This window comes from Tachysurus vachellii, chromosome 10, assembly GCF_030014155.1.
Source record: "Tachysurus vachellii isolate PV-2020 chromosome 10, HZAU_Pvac_v1, whole genome shotgun sequence".
Taxonomy (NCBI): Eukaryota; Metazoa; Chordata; class Actinopteri; order Siluriformes; family Bagridae; genus Tachysurus; species Tachysurus vachellii.
This window is the reverse complement of record NC_083469.1, coordinates 19,983,147-20,010,801: the sequence shown is the minus strand read 5'-3', so window position 1 is coordinate 20,010,801 and position 27,655 is coordinate 19,983,147. Positions and strand designations below refer to the sequence as shown.

At 38.9% G+C, this 27,655-nt stretch overlaps 1 protein-coding gene across 2 annotated transcripts; it reads right to left on the bottom strand.

The window, feature by feature from the left end:
* Positions 1-27,450, bottom strand: LOC132852082 (serine/threonine-protein kinase PAK 6). 2 transcript variants are annotated; one of them, XM_060879109.1, is made up of 10 exons: positions 27,129-27,450; positions 26,482-26,684; positions 14,283-14,508; positions 12,525-13,193; positions 5,045-5,587; positions 4,243-4,376; positions 2,719-2,845; positions 2,385-2,510; positions 1,537-1,671; positions 1-1,450 (listed from the first exon to the last, which is right to left on the bottom strand). In XM_060879109.1, the coding sequence occupies exons 3-10, from the start codon at positions 14,484-14,486 to the stop codon at positions 1,283-1,285; spliced, it is 2,106 nt and encodes a 701-aa protein (XP_060735092.1). In that variant the 5' UTR covers positions 14,487-14,508; positions 26,482-26,684; positions 27,129-27,450; the 3' UTR covers positions 1-1,282. The 2 variants fall into 2 exon arrangements, with proteins under 2 accessions (XP_060735092.1, XP_060735093.1); XM_060879110.1 differs by lacking the exon at positions 26,482-26,684.
* Positions 27,451-27,655: the final 205 nt, after the last annotated feature.

Below are 27,655 nucleotides of genomic sequence, written 5' to 3'. Positions count from 1 at the left end.
TTTATTTGTTTAGAAAAAAAAAAATTAAATTAGGTTTCATTTCTCTCATAATGAACAACTGACATGTAAATAAAATCACAATGAAATTTAGAGATTATGTACAGAATGTACACAGCTGGTGAGAAACCATTCAGCATTTACCATCCAGTGTGCTTTGCATCTACAAACATAACCACAGTCTTCCAAAATCCTTAGTAGCACACATACCTGTACATTCACCCACTCCCACTGAAAAATCCATGAACTGTTAAGAAAATGAGTCACAGTAGAACAGGTTGGATGCGAAAATGCCAACATGAACATCACATCCTAAGTGTAAACATACACTCTCTCACTCACACACACACACACACACACACACACACACACACACACACACACACTGTAAACAAACACACCAAAACCAGATGACTTATTTCATACGTACCGTCTTTCACTCAGTAATAATGATCAGAATGCAAATACAGTATTGACGTGATTGTATGTACACCTTATTTCTATTTCACTTAGTCTTTTAAAAAAACAACCTGTGGAGGTCAGGAGCGATATTTACAGTGTTTCCAAATGATTCAGAACCCCCTTCTGAAAAGCAGATGGTTTAATCCATTTTAACAGTTTTAAAGAAACAAACGTAATAAATAGAGAAATCAGTAGGATATACAGTTGGTTCCAATGGCTCGTTAAAACAGTCGCCCACACAGAAGCTGAACAACAGTCAACAACAATGTTCTAAGCTCTGTTTAAAGTCATTTCTAGCTTATTGGCCTACAAATGCCACTGGCATGCAAATCCTGGACAAGGTGCAGTAGTCTCCTGTGCTAAGAATACTGGCAAAATTACTGACCTAATTTGGCCATCAAGCATCATGATAACATGAAACATTCTCTGCTTAAACGTGAGTAACTCTCTTGAGTAACATGTTAAAAGCATAAACACAGTCTTAGTGTTTCGGCTGCCAATTAAGCACCGTTTGTCCCATGTGTAAGGTCCTCAGGACAAAGAAAAGTTGTCATTGACCTACGGTGCTGTTGGTTAACACTCCATCTATATTAGCCATGGTCATCCTGCTTGCATGAGGATAACAAGTGCTCTTTTGTGTGAGTCGACTGAAGCTATATTGTGTATCACTGTTCAATCGGCTCACTTGTTCAATAGGACAGGAACTTCTTTCCACTCAGGACGTTCATATATGGGACGTCCAGACCTGTAGCCCTGTGAGCCTCTAGCTAAGAGCCTACAATGGTTTGTAGTTTAGAGCAGAAAGACAGGAAGAATAAAGAACTCAGCAGCGAGACATGCGCTTGCGGTACTGCTCGACGAGGGGCACGAGGCACTGTGAAGAGCTGCTCTGCAGGAGGAACGGGTGCTCAAGGAGGTCTGTGGCGCTAGCACGTTCCACAGGGTCTCGGGTCAGCATACGGTCCAAGAAGTCTTTTAACATAGGAGACACCTGTGAAGGGAAGCATCAAGATCAGGATGAGTACGTGCTAACAGTACAGGCTGTTAAAAATGGCCGGAAAGCTGAGTTGTTCGTACCTGCTGAATGTTTCTTATGGTAGGTGGGGGCTCATCTCTCAGCCTCTTCATGGCCACCACTGGGGTTTCGCTGAAGTAGGGAGGCTCTCCGTCCACCATCTCCACCACCATTATGCCCATAGACCACACATCCACCTGGGATCATTTAAAACAGGCCCCAAAACAAGTATGTTATACTATCCATGTATAGGTTTTACTGAGAAATTGTTTTAAACAGTTTCAATTATATATATAGTAATAATAGTTTTTTTTATGTATGAGAGAGACTAAAAGATCTAATAAAACAAGAAAATTCAATGTATAGATTTCTACATATACTGCTCAGGGTAAACCTGGAGCCTATGCCAGGACAATTGGGGGACACCCTGGCAAGGATGTCAACCAGTCCCAGAGTACATTCACACATCTGTTTACAATGCATATCTTTGGACTGGGGAAGAAAACGGATTAAATCCCTGATGCACAAGGAGAGTACAGGGTGGAGGTGGGACTGAACCCACAACACTGGAGGTAAGAGGCAAATGTGCTAACCACTAACACCCTATTCTATTTTTTTTATATATATATATATTTTTTTTTAATAGGCAGTTGTAAAACTAATTTCACTATACGTTGTACCTTATATGATTATGTATGAGACCTTTAAGATTTGGTTTGTGACATTTACCTGTGACTATTGGCGTTCATTTGTTCAGGAAAATAAGAAAAAAATACTTGAGCACAAAATTGAGCACAAAAGTTTGTATACCCTCATTATCACAAGTAATAAAATAGTGAAACAGACATATGTTAAGGTTATATTAATTTAACTGCTGTAGGGTGATATGTATTCATGTGGCATTGTTTACCTCAGTGCCATATGGTGACTTTGAGATAACTTCTGGGGCCATCCAATATGGTGTCCCTACCAGTGATTTCCTTTTAGGAATATCTTTGCTGATCTGAGCACAAAAGCCAAAGTCTGACAGTTTAATCTGAAATGAAAAGAACAACATTGTGGTTGATGCCAGCGACATGGTAAAATCCTTTCATGATAGACAGATACTTTATTCATGCCAGTGGGAAATTCACAATTAATCCATAACGAGGTCCATCATCTGGCTAAATTAAGCATTCATAGCATATAGCAAAATTTGAAGAAAGAGATACGGGGAAAGAAGAGGACTACAAGGTGGATGTTACCCTCCCATCCAAGGACAGCAGGATGGAGTCACTTTTAATGTCGCGGTGAATGACGCCTTGCGAGTGGAGATAAGCCAGTGCCTGCAGGACAGCCTCACACACAGTAGCAATCTGCTCCTCACTCAACCTGTACAAGTGCACAGCAAGCCATAGTCCAAACTTATCCAAGGATCCCATGTCTTACTCAGATAAACAATAAGACCAAATGATGAACTCTTAGTACTAGATTAACAGGCAGACTATTTATGCTCATCTATTCACATTAATATTCACATTCACACAGTATATTCACTCACATTTAACCTGACTATAAAGCTTTCTATAATAACAGTACAGCACCTGAATGACACTTAACACAGGCAGATCTGCATCTCAACATCTTTTTATTTTATATTTCTCGCTCTATGCTGTTGAGCGTTACTTAGACATAAATAGGTGATGAGGTGATATACAGCAGTTTGGGAAAAACACGTGGCTCATGCACTAATGGGACATTTATATTAGAAAAAAACAATTCACTGTCATTACATCACTAACAAATAGAGTTATGCAGCTAAACCATAGATCCTATGGGTGTATGATGCAGATTTAGTGTGTTTTAGCTTGAGGTACACAGTCTGATTGAAAGCTGAGTTGACAGTCTACTGCCTCCCTGTGGTACAAATAACCTGCTACAACACGAGAACCTGACTGCAGAATGCTGGGGCAGCTTCAGCAAACCCTGCAATACAATATCACAAACAAAGCACTGCACCAAACCAGGAGTTTTACCTTCATATAGTCAGAGCACCAGTTCTTACACTCTTATGGGATTGTTGCTGAAGTTAAAAAATATATATATTAATATTAATAACTTGTTTATTATTGAGTTCTACATTATTATTGAGTTAATTAGATAATTATTGAGCATATTAATAAACGATTACAGTGGAACTTTATATTGGAATGGAATAATTTCTGTATTTGTGAAAATAATAATAATAATAATAATAATAATAATAATAATAATAATAATAATAATAATAATAATAATAATAATAACCAAGTGGTAGGCTGCTTATTTATTTGTTTGTTTGACTAATATTATGTTGCAGTGGTAGAACTCACAACCTACTGTGTTCAAAACTATTATTATTGTATTTTTATAGTTATTATAGTTATTAGCCAGTTGATTGGTCATTAGAATTGAATGGGTTTAATCCAGTATTAAAAACAAGTAACTCTATTACAACATTTACATTTATGGCTTTTAGCAGATGCCCTTATCCAGAGCAACTTACATTTTATCTTAATTCTTTAATACAACTCAGTATTTAAGGGCCTTGCTCAAGGGCCCAGCAGTGCCAGCTTGGTGGACCTGGGATTCAGACTCACAGATATGATAGATATGATAGATATGATAGATATGATAGATATGATAGATAGATAGATAGATAGATAGATAGATAGATAGATAGATAGATAGATAGATAGATAGATAGATAGATAGATCGATCTGCTCTTTCAGACACTTTAATGACTTACCTGGTTTCAGACACTATGTTAGTGAGAGCTCCTCCCTGGAGATACTCCATAATAACCCAGAGCTCTTCCTCCACCAGTGCACTCTTAAACATCTCCACCACATTCCTGTGCTGGTAGTCCCGCATGATCACTACCTACGTGTGCAAAAAATGAACATGATGATTAATTCTATCTCAAGCTGCACATAGTACATTTATTAATTATGTAATAGTTATGAATGTGTGTGTTATAACAAAATAAATAAAATAGATGTATTTTTATTCAGAAATACAGACAAAACGGTGCAAGAGTGTGAAACAGCCTAAAATTTACTTCTTTACCTAAGACAGAGATAACTGAATTTAATGTACTTAACTTATTGTAATAACTTATTGTTATTATTATTGCAAGCCCCTATGATGTTTTAGAGCTCCTTATATGCATCTTTTGGTGTGTACATATCAAAATGTGTTTCAGGGATATTCTTATTCATTCATATGCAGGAAATAATGTTTTCTTCCTATTTATATCAAATCAGATGCTCTGTCCAATGAGTATGTACCACCTGTATAAACAAACTTCTGTACAGCTGTCTTTAAATATGCTGTTTCTAGGCTACTTCTCTGGAGTTTATTTTGATTGCAAGATTTTTGGCATCTCAAACATAATTTGCTGTATTGTCAAGCCATTTTGACACTCTTCCTGACTTCCAATTTTAAAAACATACATAATCATACCACAGGTTTTGAACCAGTTTCATGGGTACTTAAGCCACTGTGCAACCATTCTACCAAAATGAAAAATTTTAGGAAGTATATCTAACCTCGTTGAACAGCAGCTCCCGTCTTTGCTGCCTCCTCAGGTCCATCATCTTCACTGCCACCAGACGGCCACTGTGCTTTTCTCTTGCAATGCACACCACCCCAGTGGAACCTTCGCCAATCTTGACAAAGTTCTCTAGGTAGGAGCGTGGGTCACCCTTGTCGACTACCATCTGCAGAGCTGCCTTGAACTGCTCGTGGGTGACTTTGGGTGGGTCAGGCGGAGGACGGGGGGAAGGGTGCTGCTGTGGTCTGAAGGCTGGAGAACAAGTTCCAGCTGGACTGGTGGCCAGAGAGCCAGTGGGTGAAGGCCGGGGTTGGGATGGACTGTCCTGTCTGGGGTAGAGTCCTGGATTGGGGCATCCAGAGTGCCTCAGGAAGGGATCAGGGCCTGAGGGCCGGAAACTGATGTTGGGAGAGAGTCCGATTGTGTAGCTGGAGGATGAGCGCACCGTCCTGTGAGGCCTTGTGGTGTTCACCAGGGGACTGCTAGCTCCACTGTGGAAGAAGCCTCCCTGAGGTCTCAGGAGAGTATCTGCCTGTAACTTTGGGAATAACAAAAAGATACATATTGGCTGATGTCCCAGGGCCAAAGTGCTCTAATGCTAATTAAAACCTGACATCCTTTCATTAGTTGCCATCCCCTGCTACTGCAGAACTGCCATCATCTCATTCATGCCATCCTACGTTTTCTGTTAAGTGTGTGCCGCACTTAGAACATTTACTCCCAGGAGCATGAGCACTTCCAAAAATAGCATCCCACTACGCCAGGAAGATTGCAGCTGTAAGTGCTGTACATCACTTTTTTTTATCACCTTGAGAAATCATCAAAATTCATTGAACAAGCTTCACATATTGGGAAGTGTGCCAGCGTCCTTAATCTTCAGAGACACCAGCAAAACACTGCAGGCAGAAATAAAAGTCTAAGACATAAAATAATCTAAAACATGGATTACAATCACACTGTGGCTCTGAATGATAAAATTCTTTAAGGGCATGCATATTTTAATTGCTTTCAAATTAGAAGCATTAAGCAGTTATGCATGAAATTAGCAATAACATACCTTATACTTATACTACTAATATTATACTACTAATATTATTACTACAAGTCAGTTCAAGTTCAGTACAGTACAGTTCAGATGTCATGCACAATCTAACATCTACGCAGTCATCGGGGTCATTAGAATATTATGTATTTGAACTAATCAGTACAGGAGGTTAGATCTCTGGAAGCAAGTCTAGGAAGGCTACGATACATCCAAAAGCATACATCATGTGGCAGCAGCACAATGCAAGTATATCAACTTCAGAATGGGGAAGAATACTGCAAGAAAGGCATTGGTGGTGTTGCCAGAAGGGCTGGTTGAGTATTTCAAAAAATGCTGATATCCTTGGATTATCACACACTGTCTCCTACAGATGCACATTCATTGGTGCAACAACCGAAACATATTAAATAACCGACAGATCTGTGTGCTGAAACAAGCAAAATGGACAGATCATTTAAAGCTGCCTAGAAGTACATAGTACCTCATGAAATCACTTTTTATAACCGTGGTGAGCAGAAAAGCTTCTCATCATGGACAAAACATCAACCTCCGGTGGTTGAGCTTCAATAGTAGAAGACCACATCAGGTTACTCTCCTGTGAGCCAAGAACAAGCCTCTGAGGCAATCACAAATGAAGAGTAGGAATAAAATCACCTGGTCATTTTCCAGTCTTCAGATTCTTCAGAATTCTTCACATTCATTTTCCAGTGTCCTGTTCTTAGGTAAAAGGAGTAGAACCTGGTGTGTTCTTCTGCCTATCAGGGTTCTCAAGGTTGATTGTGCATGCTGAAATGATATACTGATCACCAAGATTGTACTGGTGATTATTTAAATTTATATAGATTTCCTGTCAGCTCAGCCCAGTCTGATCATGTCTCTGACATTTTGATCTTTAATGTGAACAATATCTTTACCTGTATCTGCATGAATGTGCTGCTGCCACATGATTGGCTGATTTGATACACAACTACTTGAACTGAATGAGTAAATGTATTTTATAATTTTTTTACAGACAAAAAATAATTGTTTAATCAAAAATAACACAAAAATAATCCTAAAAAAAAGTTAGGTATATATTCTATGTATCTAATATGTATTATAAATAATAAGAATATGTGCAATTGAAATTTTCTGTCTACATCTTAACTAAAACAGACAAGTGGAAGATTTTCCCCATGCATTTGGTTATTTATATATGCCAACTAATTCATATAAGATAATTCATTTATACTTTCTGTGGCCTCAGTTAATAATCTCATTCCATTGCATTACTAAATTGTGATCTTGACTTAATTATCTTGTTTCAACAAGTTAATCATCTTGATCCCATACCATAGAAAGTTGTGGCTGCACATTATATTCATTAGTCAGCATTTCAATACAGGACACTGACTAATGTAGATGAGATGGGTGTTAGGTTATAAATACAACACTATACTATATATATGCATTTAATTAGGTTTTTTCTTATCTAATACTTATTACTTAGCACAAGGCTCTTAGTACAATTTCAAACAATTTTACACCAAATCTCCTTTGTATATACTTACTGTATATGTACTGTTTTACAGAAAAAGACAATAGTATCAATTTCCACTAGAAAGAAATCTAACAAAACTAAACTTTAGTGGAAGTAACAAGAACAAAGAGGCTTAAAACCTGTCACTAGAATCTCTTGCTACATAAACTTTGTGTTTATTGATCTAGTTAGAAGTGTTAAATGTGGTTGTATCGTCAGTGTTATTATCATGCTAGCTGCTAGCTAACATTCTAAGAGATTAGGAATAAAGCTGTTAGTTAGTTGATAGCCTTAGCTAATGTTTTACCATGTTTATAACATGGTAAACAAAGCTACTATCTGTAAATAAAATCAGTGTGGGATTTGTTCACCTTTCTTTTTCTCTCATCACCCCTTTCTTGTCCTGTTATTTTTAACACATTTAAAAGTTGAGTGAAGATTTTGAAGGTATGCTTGCACATATTTTACCACCTCGGATTAAGGAGTATCGTCGGAGTCCTTCGGTGGAACCTTACAGCTGTATTTCATTTAGTCAGCTACCCTGTAATACCATGCCATTTTATGACTTCATTTAATTCATTTGAAGGTACAAACCCGATTCCAAAAAAAGTTGGGACACTGTTCAGATTGTGAAAAAAAAGTAATGCATTAATTTACAAATCTCATAAAATTATATTTTATTCACAATAGAATATAGATAATAGGGATGAGCGAGTACAGCATTATCTGTATCTGTATCTGTTAACCATATGAATTTTCCGTATCTGTATCTGTACTCGGCGTGAATGGGGCGGGACTTGCCTTTAAATGGGCGGGGCTTTAACCAGTAATAATTCATTTGTAATATTTATAACACTAGCTTACTACCTTTATGTTTTTATGAAATACAGCAAAAACGTGTCAGACACTCAGTGTCTGGTTACTGGTTAGAGACAGCTGAAGGTTTAAAAAAGAAAAAAAATCTCCGACAGGCAGAGACGCAATGTGAGTCGCATTCTACCAAGCAAGCACCACGTCTGAACGAACCCACGTTTACCAGAACTCTACTGGTTAGTAAGTACGTATTATTAACGTTACAACCCGAAGTAAAAAGCTGAAGAAACCCTAAACGTTAACGGAAAAGACCCGCGAACCCGAGTGACTGAGGGAGAGACAGAGAGCTGTTCTGTGTGTGACTGTGAGTGAGCAGAGCGAGACACAGCAACACAATACATCTGTATGTGTATAGGGGAGGGGCGCTGTGACTAGCCTATCACTGTAGGGGAGGGGCGCTGTGACTAGCCTATCACTGTAGGGGAGGGGCGCTGTGACTAGCCTATCACTGTAGGGGAGGGGCGCTGTGACTAGCCTATCACTGTAGGGGAGGGGCGCTGTGAATAGCCTATCACAGAACGCTGACACAATCAGATACCCAATGATGATTTTCATTCAATCCGAGCACAGATATTGACTCGTATTACTCGTATAATACTCGTACTCGGCAGAAGTGCTTTATCTGTACCGGATACTCGTTTCAGCCGAGTATCCGGCTCATCCCTAATAGATAACATATCAAATGTTGAAAGTGAGACATTTTGAAATGTCTTGCCAAATATTGGCTCATTTTGGATTTCATTTTGAGAACTACACATTCCAAAAAAGTTGGGACAGGTAGCAATAAGAGGCCGGAAAAGTTAAATGTACATACTGTATAAGGAACAACTGGAGGACCAATTTGAAAATTATTAGGTCAATTGGCAACATGATATAAAAAGAGCCTCTCAGTGTGGCAGTGTCTCTCAGACGTCAAGATGGGCAGAGGACCACCAATTCCCCCAATGCTACGGCGAAAAAAAGTGGACCAATATCAGAAAGGAGTTTCTCAGAGGAAAAATTGCAAAGAGTTTAAAGTTATCATCATATACAGTGCTTAATATCATCCAAAGATTCAGAGAATCTGGAACAATCTCTGTGCGTAAGGGTCAAGGCCGGAAAACCATACTGGATGCCCGTGATCCTCGGGCCCTTAGACGGCAATGCATCACATACAGGAATGTTACTGTAATGGAAATCACAGCATGGGCTCAGGAATACTTCCAGAAAACATTGTCGGTGAACACAATCCACCATGCCATTCGCCATTGCCGGCTAAAACTCTATAGGTCAAAAAAGAAGCCATATCTAAACATGATCCAGAAGCGCAGGCGTTTTCTCTGAGCCAAGGCTCATTTAAAATGGACTGTGGCAAAGTGGAAAACTGTTCTGTGGTCAGAAAAATCAAAATTTGAAGTTCTTTTTGGAAAACTGAGACGCCATGTCATCCGGACTAAAGAGGACCAGGGCAACCCAAGATGTTATCAGTTCAGAAGCCTGCATCTCTGATGGTATGGGGTTGCAGGAGTGCGTGTGGCATGGGCAGCTTACACATCTGGAAAGGCACCATCAATGCTGAAAGGTATATATCCAAGTTCTAGAACAACATATGCTCCCGTCCAGATGTCGTTTCTTTCAGGGAAGACCTTGCATTTTGCAACATGACAGTGCCAGACCACTTACTGCATCAATTACAACATCATGGCTGCGTAGAAGAAGGATCTGGGTACTGAAATGGCCAGCCTGCAGTCCAGATCTTTCACCCATAGAAAACATTTGCCGCATCATAAAGAGGAAGATGCGACAAAGAAGACCTAAGGCAGTTGAGCAACTAGAAGCCTGTATTAGACAAGAATGGGACAACATTCCTATTCCTAAACTTGAGCAACTTGTCTCCTCAGTCCCCAGACGTTTGCAGGATGTTATAAAAAGAAGAGTAGAACCTTATAAAAAGAACCTTGTCCCAACTTTTTTGAGATGTGTTGATGCCATGAAATTTAAAATCAACTTATTTTTTCCCTTAAAATGATACACTTTCTCAGTTTAAACATCTGATATGTCTTCTATGTTGTATTCGGAATAAAATATTGAAATTTGAAACTTCCACATCATTGCATTCTGTTTTTATTCACAATTTGTACAGTGTCCCAATTTTTTTGGAATCGGGTTTGTATTTTGTGAAATTAACAAAGGAATAAATAATACGGTAAACAAAGCGATAGGTAATATATTACAGTGGCCTCAGATGAACCCTTTTACAAAGGCTCTGTCATTAGCAGTTATTAATAGGTTTCTATATACATGATTATGATTTTGTGTGTTTTGTGAAAACAAGTCTTTGATAAGTCTCTGATAATAGATTGTTCTTGATGCAGTGTAAAAATGGAAGCGATTTGCAGGGCAGAATAATGTGCGAAAGACACTCAGTGCTGCAGCATCACTTTCAAGCTATATACAGCATTTCTATAGGCACTTGGATGTATGCAGTCTAGCAGCACATTCTGAGTAAAAATAAAAACCTAAATGTAGCATTACGGAAGGTGTGGTATCAGGTTACTTTGGGTTTTCTGCTCTCTTTTTATTATATGTATAACAGTCATGTGGCTGTGTTTATCCTTAGGCTATTGCTGACACATTTCTATACATTCCCTAGCATCACATTTACATGTACACTCTAAAAGCTGATAACATATAGAGGCACAATGCTGGTGTAGCTTCCTGTTAATGCAATACTTAAGCTCTCAAGTGATTAATTTCAGGATACCGAGATACACAAGTGTAATGCAAAAGTTGTGCATCAGTCAGGTTGCCAACATTTCTAAATTCCTTGTGCAATCCGTTATAATACTTTAACATTTGCTATTTTCGACTGTCCTCAAACCTCTAAAGAATCAGGAAACAGAAGTTGTGCAGAGAAAAACATAGAATTACACACAACTAGGGCAAAACTTCTGTATACAAAAACTCAGTTCAACTCAATAGTCAAACACAGACAGACACAGTTGACTTCATAGTACTTGAAAAACACATAAATGCCTTTAGTATTTTTGAACAGTTTGACTTTTTTCAGAGCTTAGTTCATTTTAAAAGAAGGCAATTGTACCACGTACAGTGTATATACACTTTTTGTTGTTTACAGTACACACACTTGTTTTTGCAAATATTTTCAATTCAATTCAATTCACTTTATTTGTATAGCGAGTTTGACGATTGGCGTTGTTTCGAAGCAGCTTTACAGAGTCATAGAAATTCTAAAGTGTCAAATTTTAAATATATAAAATTTTAAAATGAAAGTAAAATAATTAAAAAAAAAAATATTATTTGAAAAAATGAAAATTTTAAAGTTATATAATGTCTTAATTTTTTGTTTTGTTTCCACCTCCTTCCTTTTTGCCCTATATTTAATTTATGTTTTTTGTGTGCCTTTCATATATCCTGTTTAAATGGCAGAGTAATGGCAGAGTAAGAATTTCATTGTGTATTGTGATATGTACAGTGTTTCCTGTACATATGACGATAAACTCTTGAATCCTGGAAACAATTTCTATTGATTTTTTTTTTTTCTGGGGGAAGAAATTCTCTGAAAAATGATGTGGTAACATTAGCCATATGCCATCATCATGAGCTAGTTATGTGGCTAATTATACAGGCTCATGTTTTAGTGTTGTCAAATTTACCCATGAAAAGGGAGACAATAAAATTTAGAGGACACTGGGTACAGGAGTCAGGAACCTGTGGTGTACTTATTTGACATGCTGCCTCAAGACATAATTGTGCAAGTCTATTCATCACAACATTCATGCAAACAACTAAAGAGACAACGAATCAAACTTGCCTCCATCCTCGGAGACAGGTTGAAGTAGGATTGTCTCTATTATGTGTGTTTAAAAGTCTCAACTATTTACCATCAAAGTGACTTGAGAGCTAATCTGCTCAACTAGAATTCAGTTAATTGCAAAACATTAAATATATAGACGAGGTATGTTGGCTGTTGGTGTTGTTTTTTTTTTTTGTGTGCCTGCAGAATGAAACAAGCTTAAGATTTGAAAAGTTGTTTACCTTCAGGTCATAAGAAGAATACGGTCTCCCAGGACTGTTTTGCGGATGAACCAGCAGTCTGTCAGCAGTCCTTATATCTGGGTTAAACCCTCCGCTCTCTCCTGGTGCTTGGTGCATGGGAATACTTGGACTATAAAAGCAGGTGATAGGCCTTGGGTTATGAGACAGCACTATAGGAAACTCCCTTCTCATCATCAGTCTTTCATTAGGGCTACCTATATCTCCACCCACATAAACTGGCCTGGGTGGCACAGGGATTGGGGGTGGTGGAGGCATGGGTAAGACCGGAGGCAGTGGAGGACGTCCATCCAGTGAGTTAACATTAACCTCGTAAGTAGATTTAGCTTTAGGCAGGATGCCATTGGGTTCCAGGGTGATGCTCTTTTTCATACCCATAAATGGGGTCCCACTCTCACTGTGGATATTTCGTATCTGGTCTCTCCAGTGGTTCTGGGAATCTGGTTCGAGATCAGTGCGCTCCAGGTCCTCATACTGGTAGCCATCACCTTCCATCACCTCTCCAAGACGACCCAGAGATTGAGCTCTCTTGCGGGTCGAAGGGCTGCTCTTGCGCAGGGAGTTGGAGCTGGTCACTGACAGGCGGCTCATATCCGACAGCATGGCTGAGATGTAGTCTCCATGGCCGACGATGGTCCCACGCACGATCGTCTGAGAGATGAAGCATGACATTATGATTAATGTGAGTAGAGTGCTGAGAATTCGATTGGGGCTTATGCCTCCTTAAACCAAAGCTATTTTGGGATACAGTGTACAGATCTACCTACTTGTTTCGAGTAATTTAATATAATTGTGTTTGAATGTTTCTTTCGGCAAACAAAAAGACTGTACGCTATTTTCCTTGCACCTATTGGTTTCTCGCAGATATTTTTCTCTTAAAGCTGATGTCGACCTCGATTTCAGAGCCAGTTGGCAGGGGTGTTTGGCCGCAAAGGACAATTTATGTCAGCTGCCATGTGCTTCACTCACTACCCTTGACGGGAGGAATAAATTTACCCTAAAGTAGTCATTACTCACTCATGCAGCAGCTCAGGAATACTTGGTTATCCTGTTAGAAGAAAGCTCAGTGCCCTGAGCTTACAACTTGCAGTGAATTAGGCTAGGGTAGAAGCCAAAAAAGTACAACTGTGACATCATTCAGTTATTTAAGGTAGCACTATGCACTAGCACTATGAGGCACAACATGATCTATACAGGGCATAGATTCATGTAATGTAATTTTTCTTATCCAATTATCTTATCCTGTTAAAAGCTAAAGATGCGGATAAGGGAAAACTGCTATTTAATTTCTGTCATGTTGTGTCATGGTACGTAAAGTATTACTGAAAATTTATTACACTATGGCAAAGGGGAAATCTGCCATGGTCATGCTCTAATGCTCTGTAGCTTTCTCTTTGCTTGGCACTGCAGTTTTTATCCCTGACTCTGATGCTAGTGCTACACAACATGGATCAGTATTAATTGCCAGCATGGGGTAATAAATCTTTGGGGTAATCCAAGGATTCCTGCCATTTAGTCAGTGTACATAGCAGGATTGCAAGCACAAACCCATAACAAATAAGAAGTGAAAATGACTTTATGCTGCTCAGTACTTAGCTATAACCTGGCTTTGAAGAACAAGACTAACATTAAGCAGAATCTAAAACAATCTTAAAGAATCTATGCCAAATCTTAGTTTATAGGCACTTTTTGTTTTCTTCCAGTTCTGTTTGAATTCTGTGTTTTTCTCATGATAATTACCTTCTTTGGTTTTAATTCCACTGGTGTTATTCTGGACGGGTCCACCATGGGTTTGGGTCTTCGCAGGTTCTCTATAAGACTTTGCCATTGTGTTGGTAGACCCACAAAGATCCCGAGCTTGTTGTCGAAAGAGGTATGGACTCTGTGTTCAAAGTTCTTTGGTGCAGAAATTTCCGGCCTCTTCTTCTTCTTTTTACGGAACATTATTGGGTCCTAGTTTGCCGACCTGTCCAAAAAAGATAGCTTTGTGTAAAAAATTAGAGAGAAACTACAAGAATTCATTTCTTCATGAATGTGTAATAGGTATAAGGGTATAATATATGGGATTTAGATTCCATAAAGACTAAATCTGACTCCTTGCTAAAAATATAGTAAGGCAAGTTTCAGTCATTGTCTGCCCTAATACAGATAGGAGAATGTTTGAATGTGTTTTTAAGTAAACCTTCATTGCAGATTTCCAGATCACCGGTTTGCCCTTGTAAATTGCAGGGCCTTGTGAAATTTGGAATTTAACCAATGAACTGCAGCAGGCCAAGAAGCAATTCACTATGAAAAATGGATGCCATGTCTCCTTTTTCTAAACAAATTCAATCCCCCAGTAATGCAGGCCTTTTTATCCTGAAAAGGAAATGCCTCCGAATACATCTGAATACTACATTTTTAGTATTTTTAGTTTATGCCATCTGGATGTAATAATTTTATTTTCCCATTTTATTCCATGTTTGAGTGGGCTGCTATTGGTTGGACGTGAGATACTGTCACGTTGGCGATAGGATAGAATTAACAGACCCGAATGCAGGTCTAGACCCGAAAGACGGTCTACGGTTTATTAGACAAAAACATAACAAAAGATAACTTGAATGAACATGATATAATCATCAACAAGAACATTTACATGACATTACTAAGACAAAAACAAGGTTGCTTAGAACATGGAAACAAAACAAACGCGACAGCACACAACAGCAAATCTAGCACGTTATGAACATGGACTCGACAAACAATCCACAAACGCGAAGGATATAAATAACCAACCACATTACATTAGGAGTAATGAGAAACAGGTAAGTTATACAAGATATAACCACATGACAATAACAACAGTGCTCAAACAGGATGTAGTCCCAGTCTCTGACATTTGTGCTACTATGTGAATTTAAAGGATAGCTGCTTGAATAAGATTTTCTAATTGCACCCACAATTTCAGTGATAGCTGGTCATGATATTTAACATGTGGTCTAAAAGTCTATGAGCTAGCAATATCAAGCTCCACAACATATGCTTAGTTTGTCTATTTGTCTACTCTAAAGGTATTTGTATGTAATGTATGGTTTGAGCTAGAAATAAATCAGACCCAGCCTTCTTCCCTAGCATTCTTTGTATTTTTCATCCTCTAACCATTAGTAGTGCTGCCTTGTGGGGTGTTTGGGTCAATTTTTTATTTTTTGCATCTGTGATAAATCATCTGCATTTTAAGATGCATTTTTGCAATATATTATTGTTTCCTGTACTTCTATGGCTGTTCATCACCTTTATTTCATAAATCAGTTCAAAATGATAAACATTTAATAGAAGCATTTATTTTCTTTTATGTTTATTGCCATCAAGGCAATGTGAATATTTTTACATTTCTGTAGTGCTATTGAAACCCCAGTTATGTCCTGGGTCCATTTGACCTGAACAGTACAAAAATAACACAAGCATTTATTAACTGCAATGTGATATGGATGCTAAAAATAAAATGTTATATTGATGTCTTTTCTTTTTTTTTTAAATCTTTTTATCTTTGAAAGAGTACTAGCCCATTAATATCAGGCTTTTCTGATAGACATGGGCATAGAATACACAAAAAGTCCTCCTGCCTCAGGGTTTAGAGTGCATTAGTAGGATGAAAATGCTCAAGTAGTCAACCTTCCTACATCCTGAATGCCAAGCAGTGGACGCACTCGACTAAACCTGACTTTCTTTCTTTTTGCAAAAACAACCAATTAAATTCAATTCAATTATATTTACAGAACACTTTTAACAATGGACATTGTCTCAAAGCAGCTTTACAGAACATAAGAAATATAGTACAAAAAGTTTTATATTATACAAAGATTAATATTATACAAAAGTTAAAGATTAATATTAGACTTATATTTAAATGTGTTTGTATTTGGATTGTGTTTATATTATTATGAACTTTATTATGGGGGGCACGGTGGCTTAGTGGTTAGCACGTTCGCCTCACACCTCCAAGGTTAGGGGTTCGATTCCCGCTTTTGCCTTGTGTGTGTGGAGTTTGCATGTGTGCCTCGGGTGTTTCCTCTGGGTACTCCGGTTTCGTCCCCCGGCCCAAAGACATGCATGGTAGGTTGAATGGCATCTCTGGAAAATTGTCCGTAGTGTGTGAGTGAATGAGAGTGAGAATTTATCCATAGCTTTACTCTCATTTGACAATGGTGTGGAAAGCCTGGAGTCCTGGACTGCACTGTTCTGAACTTAAATTCAATATTTACATATACAGGGGTTGGACAATGAAACTAAAACACTGTCCGATATACTGTATTGTTTGAGGATTCACACCTATATAAGGGTGGCCTGGTGGCAAATCTTCACTGATTTCACATTCCGTAATTAAGAGTGTGAAGGTTGAGTTAGCAGAGCAACAGAACAGCTGTGCATATAATATTGCAATCCACACAAAATAATGGGAAACATAAGAGTTCAAAAAAGGACAAATTGTTGGTACAGTATGTGTCTAGCTAGAGCATCTGTGACCAGGACAGCAATTATTTTGTATCGAGAGCCACTCCTTCCTTCCTTCCTTCCTTCCTTCCTTCCTTCCTTGATTCCTACCTCCCTCAAACCCTTCCTTCCTTCCTTCCTTGATTCCTACCTCCCTCAAACCCTTCCTTCCTTCCTTCCTTCCTTCCTTCCTTCATTCATTCATTCATTCCTTCCTCTCTTCCTCCCTCCCTTTCTTCCTTCTTCCCTCCCTCCCTTCCTCCCTCCCCCACTTCCTTCCTTCCGCTCTTTCTTTCTTTCTTTCTTTCTTTCTTTCTTTCTTTCTTTCTTTCTTTCTTGAGCGTTGTAACGACTGGCCCTTTAGCTCTCTTTTTTTTTGTACAAAACTTCTAACATCTCTGGATCTAAAGCATTCAGCATTTTGTAAACTTGAAGAAGAGATTTTACCCCCAGTGTTTTACCGAGCAGCAAACTACAAGCTGTAACAGGACTAAGCAAGTCTTTGATTTAAAAGAGCATATTTGGCAGAACACTTGTGATTACATACCTAAAAAAAAGCTGAAGTGTTGAAAACTGAGTCAACTACATCACTTACTAATTCTTTCTTCTATATCTAGCCTGTTCAGGCAGAGAGCTATAGTGTGTAGTGCACAGTCAGCATTAATAACCCTAAAAGTAATGATCAGGATGACAAAGTGGATGGACATGGATGTTCCTGCTGTCACTAATGAGTAAAAGATATGCATCTGAAAATGCTTCTTAGCTGTAAATGGAGGCTGCCTTTACATCATGGAATAAGGTTTCGCTAAATAAACCTTTAATCTTACCATCATGAGATCTTTCGTCCTGTCACGACAAAACAGTTTCAGGTTTTCACACACACACACACACACACACACACACACACACACACACACACACACACACACACACACACACAATTCAGTCAGGGACATTCATAATGATTGCACAACCATATCACATTTCTCTGTATGCACATGATATGACAGAGAAAAAAATTAATCTGACAGGGACTCAGCATGAGATTATTTACGTGAGTAAGAGGGGGGCTGAGATCCCAGTCATGCCTTTTTTTGCCTACTCCCACTCATGAAAATGCTTTTTTTTCCTGCCATGGATCTTTTTTTAGACATAGTTTTTGCCTCAAGCTCTTTAAATTTATAATAAGTTAACATATTTTTAGCCCTATCAAATTCACTAAGCATGAAATGTCACTCTCCTGACTGTTTATGAACAGTACACAAGCATGTAGCAAATATTTTGGCTATTAAAAATAAAACATCTAATCTAATCATCTAATATCAACGATTAATATTTTCAGGTATGTAAGTAACCCAAAGAAATAAATTCATCCAACACATCTCTGTTGCATCCTCCAAATGATCCATGCTGCTCCCAGATAACATTCATTCCAGCTAACAACACAGTGACACATCGATGAACATTTTATGTACAACATGCTGTCAGATCAAATATTTATACTTAGGTTGTTCTACCTGTACAAACAGATCAATGTGTATTGACTGGAGGATGAAATCTAAGTTAGTTTGCTCTCTGGCTGCCAGATGATAACAGCCTCTAAACCAAATGACAACAAACAGGATCTGTGTTCTCCAAAAGCATTGCGGTGTCACTGTTACTGCTATTGATTTTTTTAAAGCATGAACACCCATGATTTGTCCAAGAATGACCAACTCATGCTTTGCGTGTCTCCTTCCTTTCCTCTGTGCAGGTCAGAGTAAAGTGTTCAGCTTCACGATTTACAGCATGTCGCCCATTTAACAATTCCACAGTGTGTGTTCAGACAATCAAGTTAACACATGATCGAATCTTCGGGTTTGTGTTTGCAGAAGCTTGATGTACAGTATTTAGGTCGAATTGCCATTTAAATAGTCTCAGGGAATTATTTAACTTTTCAAAATGATTTCCCAGATTACTCAGCCAGCATCTAGCACATCTAGCACCTTCACCCTCACAAGAATTCATAAATACTGATGTTTGTGTTGTGTTGGTCTTCGCAATAACTAACCAAACAACTTAGTGTTATAATCTGATAGTGAATAGTGCAAAAATAGCCAACTAATGCAATTTTATTTACTCATAAATTGTTCTCAGCCACACAGAGCTTTCAAATCTTTGATTTGACTCAACACATAAAAAATATCTGCATTATTGTTGTTTTTTTTCATGCTGCATTAAACTCCACACTGCCTTAAATCCAGTCCACCAAGGTGTCAAGAATCAAATTAACTCTGTTTATAATGTTTTAGCTAAACATTTCTTAATACTTTAAAAAAAAAAGTACTGAATACGTACTGGCGAAAAAGCCTATCGGGATTCTTAGGTGCAGTAACAGCAGGCAGAAAGAGGAATCTCGCTAATGAAAGGTACAAATGAGCTGAAATGACCAGCGGCTACTCTATCGGACCTCAGGCTCTGACACTATTGACGATAACAGACTCCTACAAGGTCTGTAAAATGACCCAAATTAGCCATTCTCGTTTGACTAGGAGACAGTTTATAGAGTACAAGAAACAGTCTGGAGTCCTGTGCTCCACTGTTTGAAATCTGTATGCACTGTATGATGGTCAGGGTTGTGCTGGATACGAACCCCATCCCAGAAACACTTAGAGAAGGTGAGAGAATTCACTGCAGGTCACTGTGCACACACATCCACACCTAGTGTAGCTGTTCCACCCACTGGAATATTTATAGATAGACGGAGGAAACCAGAAAACCCAGAGGATATCCATACAAAAAAGGAATAAACAAGATAACAATATAATCATACTCATACATAATCATAATCATACTGTGGACCCTGGAGCTGTGAGATGACAATGATACATTAATATCTATAGCTTGCAGGGATCAAGCGGTGATGCAAAGAGAATGATGCAACGTCTATAATATTTTGCAATATTAAAAATAGTTCAAGAAAAACACACAAATCAACCCATGTGAGAAAGAAGCCATTTTACAACAGTCCTTTAAGCCCAACTCGGGAAAGGTGTAAATATTTGTATTTTTCGTAGATGTGCAGTAACATTGCTACCTACACTGTGAGCAGGTGCAGTAACAGTAGTGGGAATAGCAGGAAACATGCCTCATCACTGACCAATTTTGGGCCTACCATCGATTCATTTATAAAAGGATTTTGTCAGATTGTGAGGTATGAGTGCGGGATTCCAGATTATCCTCTCTGTTTGATGGTCGAGGCAAAAATAAGCATCTGAATTCCACAGTGAGATTTGCTTGGTAGCGTCTATACAGTCAAGAGCTGGCTGCTGTGTGCTGCTCTGCAGAGGAGTGAGACAGCAGGAGGACGCCTTCATCATGTTCATTATTGTGACCGTTCTGCCCTTTGAGTAAAATGAGACTGCAGAGTTTGTGTATGTTTGTGTATAAGAGCTTCCCTCATGGTCAAACACGTATTCATACACACAGACACACACAGTTTACATAATGACCTCTGTTTAAACTATTTCTTTTCTCACCAGTCTGCTCTGCTTAAATCATGCACTGCACAATGCACTCTGCACACTGTACGCGCTCCACTGGCCTGGAATGTTAACTGAAATGAAGCTACAGGATATATATAATAAATCTTTAAAGCAGTTCTGCATTCTCAAGCTTATCCTGTGTATTATGCTAACTACCATCACTTTCACGTTAGTATCTCATTAGCATGTTAGCAGAGCTTAGTAGAGCTTGACTTGTACTCTTTGACTTATTATGACTACACACTGTGTTCTGACTACTCACTCACTCATTTTCTACCGCTTATCCGAACTACCTCGGGTCACGGGGAGCCTGTGCCTATCTCAGGCGTCATCGGGCATCAAGGCAGGATACACCCTGGATGGAGTGCCAAACCATCGCAGGGCACACACACACACTCTCATTCACTCACACACTCACACACTACGGACAATTTTCCAGAGATGCCAATCAACCTACCATGCATGTCTTTGGACCGGGGGAGGAAACCGGAGTACCCGGAGGAAACCCCCGAGGCACGGGGAGAACATGCAAACTCCACACACACAAGGCGGAGGCGGGAATCGAACCCCCAACACTGGAGGTGTGAGGCGAACGTGCTAACCACTAAGCCACCGTGCCCCCGTGTTCTGACTAAATATATCTAAAATATGTGATATTATGTTGTTGATATATATAGATTTTTCCTTACCGCATATATTTTTAACATAACTATTATAAAAATAAAAACTGTGTAGCTGTCCAACTATGCTACCTTTTTTTTTTTAATGTGGAAGACATCTTGTGGTAAAAAAAACAAACCAAAAACATTATTTGGTTGTATACCACAATGTTGTTGAGTTCTCAAATCTCATTGGTCAGAGCTGTTTAAAGGTAATATTGATTTTTAAAAAAGGTCAAAGATAATTCAAAAGCTGAATGTTAATATTCTATTTCTAATCAACCTATTTTCTGAACTGAATAAAAAATGAAATAAATAAACTTACAATTTATTTCAATTTATACAACTGAGCAATTGAGGGTTAAGGGCCTTGCTCAGGGGCCCAGCAATGGCAGCTTGGTGGACCTGGGATTCAAACCTATTCAAAACTCAGGAGTCATTCAGTAGTGCAACATCTTAACCACTAGACTACCACATCCCAGTATGTTACATGAAGCATATTGTGCTATATTTTGGTCTAATAGAATGATGTCTTTAAATAGTGGAAGCATTCATAGTCTCTGAGGTAAAACTCTAAATCACTATTTATCACTATAAATAAACAATCTTAACTGGTACTAAAGCATTCTGAGACAGTTAGTTAGTTATAAGAGACAGGAGAAAAAGAAAACCAAAGATATGCCAGGTATACATGGTTGTTTTTATAACACATGGAATTCGATTGACACATCAAGCTCTTTTTCTGTACAGGGATTACAGAGTAGTCAACATTCACGATGGAAAATGGATCTTACTCAAAATGAAGCAAAGCTTAGGCTCAGACAGTGATATGCAGTAACTTCACTAGTTTCTTCACTAGTTTAAGGTCCTTACCTCTGTGCTGTTTTATTTAACACCATGGTACTAGAGAAACGTTGTTTCTGTACTGCGGCAGAAGTAAAGACATGGTTGAAATAACAATAAAAGCTTCTTGACTTAACTTGACTTATGTCATTTGAAAGAGGGATTTTGTGATTTTTTATTTTGTGTCAAACTAATGCGAGTACCCTAGAAATAGGTTAGGACCCTTTATTTACTAACACATACTGTATCTATAAGACATTGTTCTTGATTTTTTATTTTAGAAGAATTTTCTTACCTCATGAACAGAAACTTGAGGGGACCGTCCTCTCTATTGTGATCAGATTATGTTGATATTGTTAAACCAATTTTGGGATATAAGCCGAAGATTAGTGGTTAGTACCCTAGCCTCACACCTTCAGGGTAGGGGGTTTGATTTATACATTATGGCTATGTGTGTGTAGTTCACATGTTTGCATGTGCTTCAGGGATTTTTACCCCCAGTGATTGACATCACCTGAATTGTCTGTTGTGTGTGCGTTGTGAGTATGAGAGAGAGAGAGAGAGAGAGAGAGAGAGAGAGAGAGAGAGAGAGAGAGAGAGGGACATTGTGCTCTGTGATGGGTTGGCACCCCATACAGGCTCTACCCTGTCTAGTGCCTTGTGTCTCATGGGATAGACTCCAGGCCCCACAAGACAGGATAAGTAGAAAAGTGATGCCACAAACAAGCCTAGTTTTGAGACCTTCACAACGAAACCATTTTCTATGATTCAGACTTACATTTCTACAAATCTTCAATTTCATTTTATTTCTATAACATTTTATAAAAATGAACATTGTCACAAAGCAGCTTTAAAGAAATCTATCAATTTTAGATTTATAAGTACAATAATTTATTCCTTATGAGCAATACATAGGTACAATAATACTAAGAAACCTTATGAGGAACCAGACTCAAGAGGATCCTCATCTAGGTCATACTAGATAGCTATGGTCAAAATGTGCAATTATATAACCGGGAAATTCATTCTAATTTTAACATGAGGACTTGATAGATTTATATCCTGATAGAATTGGTTTCATTGATTATGTATTTTGTTTGTCTCGTCAGTGAAAAAAACACTGGAATATTGGAAGCATCAAACATTAGATATCTAAGGAACACAACTGATACTGATACAACTGCTGATTTATTAACTTCTAGGAAACTAAATGTTATTTGATATTGTTGCACAAGGGGAATATTAAAGGTTGCTGGTAGCTGATTTTTAATAGTCCCTTTAATCAGGCTTTAGGATCACACACTGAACGCTGCTTAAGAATGTTCTCCTCCAAAGTAATATTTGTGCATCAGTTGAAAGAAATAAATATGTATACAAGGTGACTAAATCAAATAATTAGACAGCATCAGACTTGTATAGACCTGTAGAGTAAAATAGATGATCTAGATGAACCCAGTCAAGATACCGGGCATATTTAGCACCGGCAAATGATGGAATTGAATCCTTTCTAAATGTGACTTTTATTTGACTTCTAAACCAATGCAGAAAGGTGAAAACAAAGACAAGTAGACAGCTGATAAAGAAGTACCGACACCTTCATAGTTTGGATATTCGCCATGATTTCCATCTGGCCCTTAATCAATTCTCCACATATCATCACAAAAAAAAAGACGTATAATCACACTGGCCAAGTAAAACGCTCCATTTCAGTTCTCCATTTCAGTGTTCAATTAACTAATTTATTGATAGAACATCTACTAACATCGATTACTGATCAGACTGCTGACAAAAGACAGACCAAATCCAGCATCTACTACTGTAGGATGTTCCCAGCTAAATGACATGATCCGCCTCGCTACAGAAATCATTTTTTAACATCTGCTTATTTAATGTCTGCACTTATTAGCACTGAGAGAAATAAAGGTTCATCATTTAATATAATAATCCTGCTCATTAGCTTTAATGGGGAAACAGTGTGTGTTCAGTGATCAACGTGAATGTCGTGTATTTTACATTGAAACGGTTTTTGTTTTGCATAAGGTTTTATTGCTTAAATGTTATTTTAAGTTACTAAACATGTTATTCACTTAATACTTTGATTTATTCAGCAAGCACAGTGAAAGGAATATAGGTCAGGATTGTAAGTGCAGATTGGTCGGGGAGTTTAAAGGGTTAAGTTGAGTCCTGATCTAAAATGGATTTTCGATGAAATCCTACTGACAGTGCAATATTTTCCAAAGCCGGGCTTAAGTGGGTGTACAGGGACTGCAAGAAGAAGGGCTCTTTTCTGCAGAAAAGCATAGAGAATAGTCCCTTTGACAGTCAGCTGTTCCTGCTAGACTTTGCAGAAACTGGATCAGGTCGTACTCTAAAGTGCGGACAGTCACGGTCCACTGATGCCACGTTACCATGAAGCATGACTGCAGACACTCTGGGGGCCAAGAAGAGATCAGTTCTGACAAAAAACCCTTAATGTGTATTGAAAGTTCATTTTAAGGGCATTCATGGCTAAGCCACATCTGTAGTCCTTAGCTCTCCTACTCATCCTTCACTGTCACTCTTATTTTTTTCTCTCCTCCTATTTCTCCTGGCTTTTCTCCTTCATGAAAGACAGGTTAGACAGTGATTGACCTAAGCCCGGGAATTATTGACAATTAGTTAAGCCTTGTCACAATGTGAAGGCTGTGACAAAGAATTAAAGGGCTTTAGCAGTGTTCACACAAGGACCAGCTTCTTTGTAGTAAAAACTCTCTGGAACAGTCGTGAATCTCCAGCAGACTGAAGTCTGACAGTGTCATGCAGCCACGCAGGAGCAGAACAGCTCTAGGCAAAACTCGCATCATATTCTACCAATGCTACAACTCAGGAGATCCTTAGCAACAACTAATGCCAGAGTAATAATGAAAAAAAATTCATAAGCATGCAGGTAAGTGATGGTGCAGTGGTGAAAACATTAAGCTTAATGGCTCGCAGTTCAAATCTCAGCACCTCCACGTTACTGTAGTTATAAGTTGCTTTAGATATAATGCAAAACACTATATCATAGCAACTAAAGAATCCATAAATAAGACATTTTTTATTATAAGATTATTCCAACAAATACAGTATGTTTTTAGATTTATTTATAATAGCTATAAATAATAAATCTACAACCATGACCATAATTTTTACTACGTTTATTAGTAAATCTTTCTAAAAATAAAAATAAACTAGGCTTCTTCTAGTTGTGTCATTCATTCATTCATTCATCTTCTACCGCTTATCTGAACTACCTCATGTCACGGAAGCCTGTGCCTATCTCAGGCGTCATTGGGCATCAAGGCAGGATACACCCTGGACAGAGTGCCAACCCATCGCAGGGCACACACACACACACACCCTCATTCACTCACGCAATCACACACTACGGACAATTTTCCAGAGATGCCAATCAACCTACCATGCATATCTTTGGACCGGGGGAGGAAACCGGAGTACCCGGAGGAAACCCCCGAGGCACGGGGAGAACATGCAAACTCCACACGCACAAGGCGGAGGCGGGAATCGAACCCCCAACACTGGAGGTGTGAGGCGAACGTGCTAACCACTAAGCCACCGTGCCCCCCCTAGTTGTGTCACATTTATTTAAATGAAATTTAATAAAGTGAAGCAGTTGAAATTACTTGTATTCCAGATTATCTACTTGCTATATATATGTGTGTGTGTGTGTGTGTGTGTTTGCAGTGTAAAATCATCAGCCATATAAGATGAATATAAATGTAAAAACACACAATACAGGACACTTATAATTCTCACATTCTTTAAAAAAAAAAGACTGCATTGCTATGATCTCTGGTTTGAACAATTTTTGGGCAGAAATCAAAGTCGAGTAACGCTAGATGCAAAGGTAACGCCACATCAGCATGGAAATGTATTCACATGTTTAAAAAGAGCTCTTATGTGACCTAGAAATACATTAGAAAAGTGAAGAAAAAACAATTACAAAGCTGATAAAGAAGTACCAACTCTCCATTGTCCTTCACAGTTCATTTGGATTTACACAATTCTCTCTAGAGACTGATTATCAGGCCTGTCACATGAAACAGACCACACACTACTGTGGCATTTCCCCTGCTAAATATTATAATTGAAAAAAATCATCTCTTGCTTTATGTATGCCTTTAAATCTTGCCTTGCTGTTTTGCTCAGGTTTATTCAAGCATGTGACAGACAGCTGATTTCACAGCAGGAAACTCAAATAAATGCTACTTTCACAAATAACCGTTCGGCACCTCTACTAAGCAAACAACTCTCCACACCTCCACGTCTGTTTGATCAGACCAAACTTGAGCAAACACAAGAGCAGGGAAGATGGAAGAGGACGCAAGGTGGCCTGCATTACACTTTTTTTTTACTCACAACACAAGCGAAGTTGCAGTTTTATGTTCATTCAGGAATACAAACCTGATCAACCTCATTTCAGAGCAGCCTGCAGATTTAAGACTGCATGAAGCATCTGGAACATTTTTAGGGTTTGTGTGCAGTCTGATGAGATCCGTTCACCTAAACTCGCTGCCTGCGGCCAATGACAAACGCGGTACGACAGCAACAACTGGCCCAGTTCTCTCAGCTTTTCCCCTGCAGACCTCCATTTGCTGTTTTCCACACTGCACAGGGAAGATACGAGGACAATTCGTCTCAGAGTACAAATGCAGGAGCCTCACCATGGGGTGGCTGCTATGAAGCACTACAGAATGGAGAGAAAGGATGTGAGAGAGATGAAGAAAGAGAACGGAGAGAGAGGGGGAGGTGGGATTGGGTGAGGGGAAGGTGAAAGCGCTTCCACAGCGTTGCAGTCCTTCAGGGCTTATTTTGTTGTTTTTATTCCTCCTATCCCTAATTGGGTTTGTTGGTAATATTCTGACTATAAAATCCTGCACCTCTCTCATCTATGTGTTGCGTATAGACATGGCACACTACTCCATTTCTTGTCAATAAACCTCTGTGAGTTTTGCTTTCATCTCCATGAAAGCAGTGGAGCAAACGGTAAAAAAAAAAAGGGGACCGTCTGGAGTGAATAAAAGACTGAGTAAAAAAGCAGGTCTGCTTACCTTGTTGTGATGAGAGGTGAGGAGCCTCTCCACCAGGAGGAGGATTTGTGAGCGCACAACTGTGTACACACACACACACACACACACACACACACACACACACCAAGGAGGGCCAGCTCTTAAGCAGCCTCGTACTGCAGGCTGCTGCTTGCCAGCGAAAGCCTGATGCGTTTCTCCCTCCAGGCGCAAACGGCCATCTCAGAGCCTCTTTGTTGGAGATGATATACTCCCTCCTCCATCAGCTCCTGCTCCAAGCACAGCATTGGGAGTGCAGTACTGAAGCCACGGCCACGGTGAGGAAAAGAATCACCGTCCACGACTGGAGGACTCATCCACCTTATAGAGATGGCTCCGCGCTTTCCTTCCTTTCTCTTTCCTCTTCACTTGTGTGCTCACCCCCTCCCTTGTTCTCTCTCTCTCGCTCTCTCTCTCTCTCTCTCCTCCTTCCCTCCCTCCTCCTGCTCTCTCTTTTCAACATTTGTAGCATGTGCATCTGCTTTAACTAGTTCACAGAAATAGAGGTGAAC

Coding starts and splice junctions, on each gene's coding strand:
- LOC132852082 (XM_060879109.1), bottom strand. CDS start 14,486: ATGTTCCGTAAAAAGAAGAAGAAGAGGCCGGAAATTTCTGCACCAAAG. Junction 5,588..12,524: donor ATTCTTCTTATGACCTGAAG/GTAAACAACTTT, acceptor TTATTCCCAAAG/TTACAGGCAGATACTCTCCT. Junction 4,377..5,044: donor GGGAGCTGCTGTTCAACGAG/GTTAGATATACT, acceptor TTGCACACGTAG/GTAGTGATCATGCGGGACTA.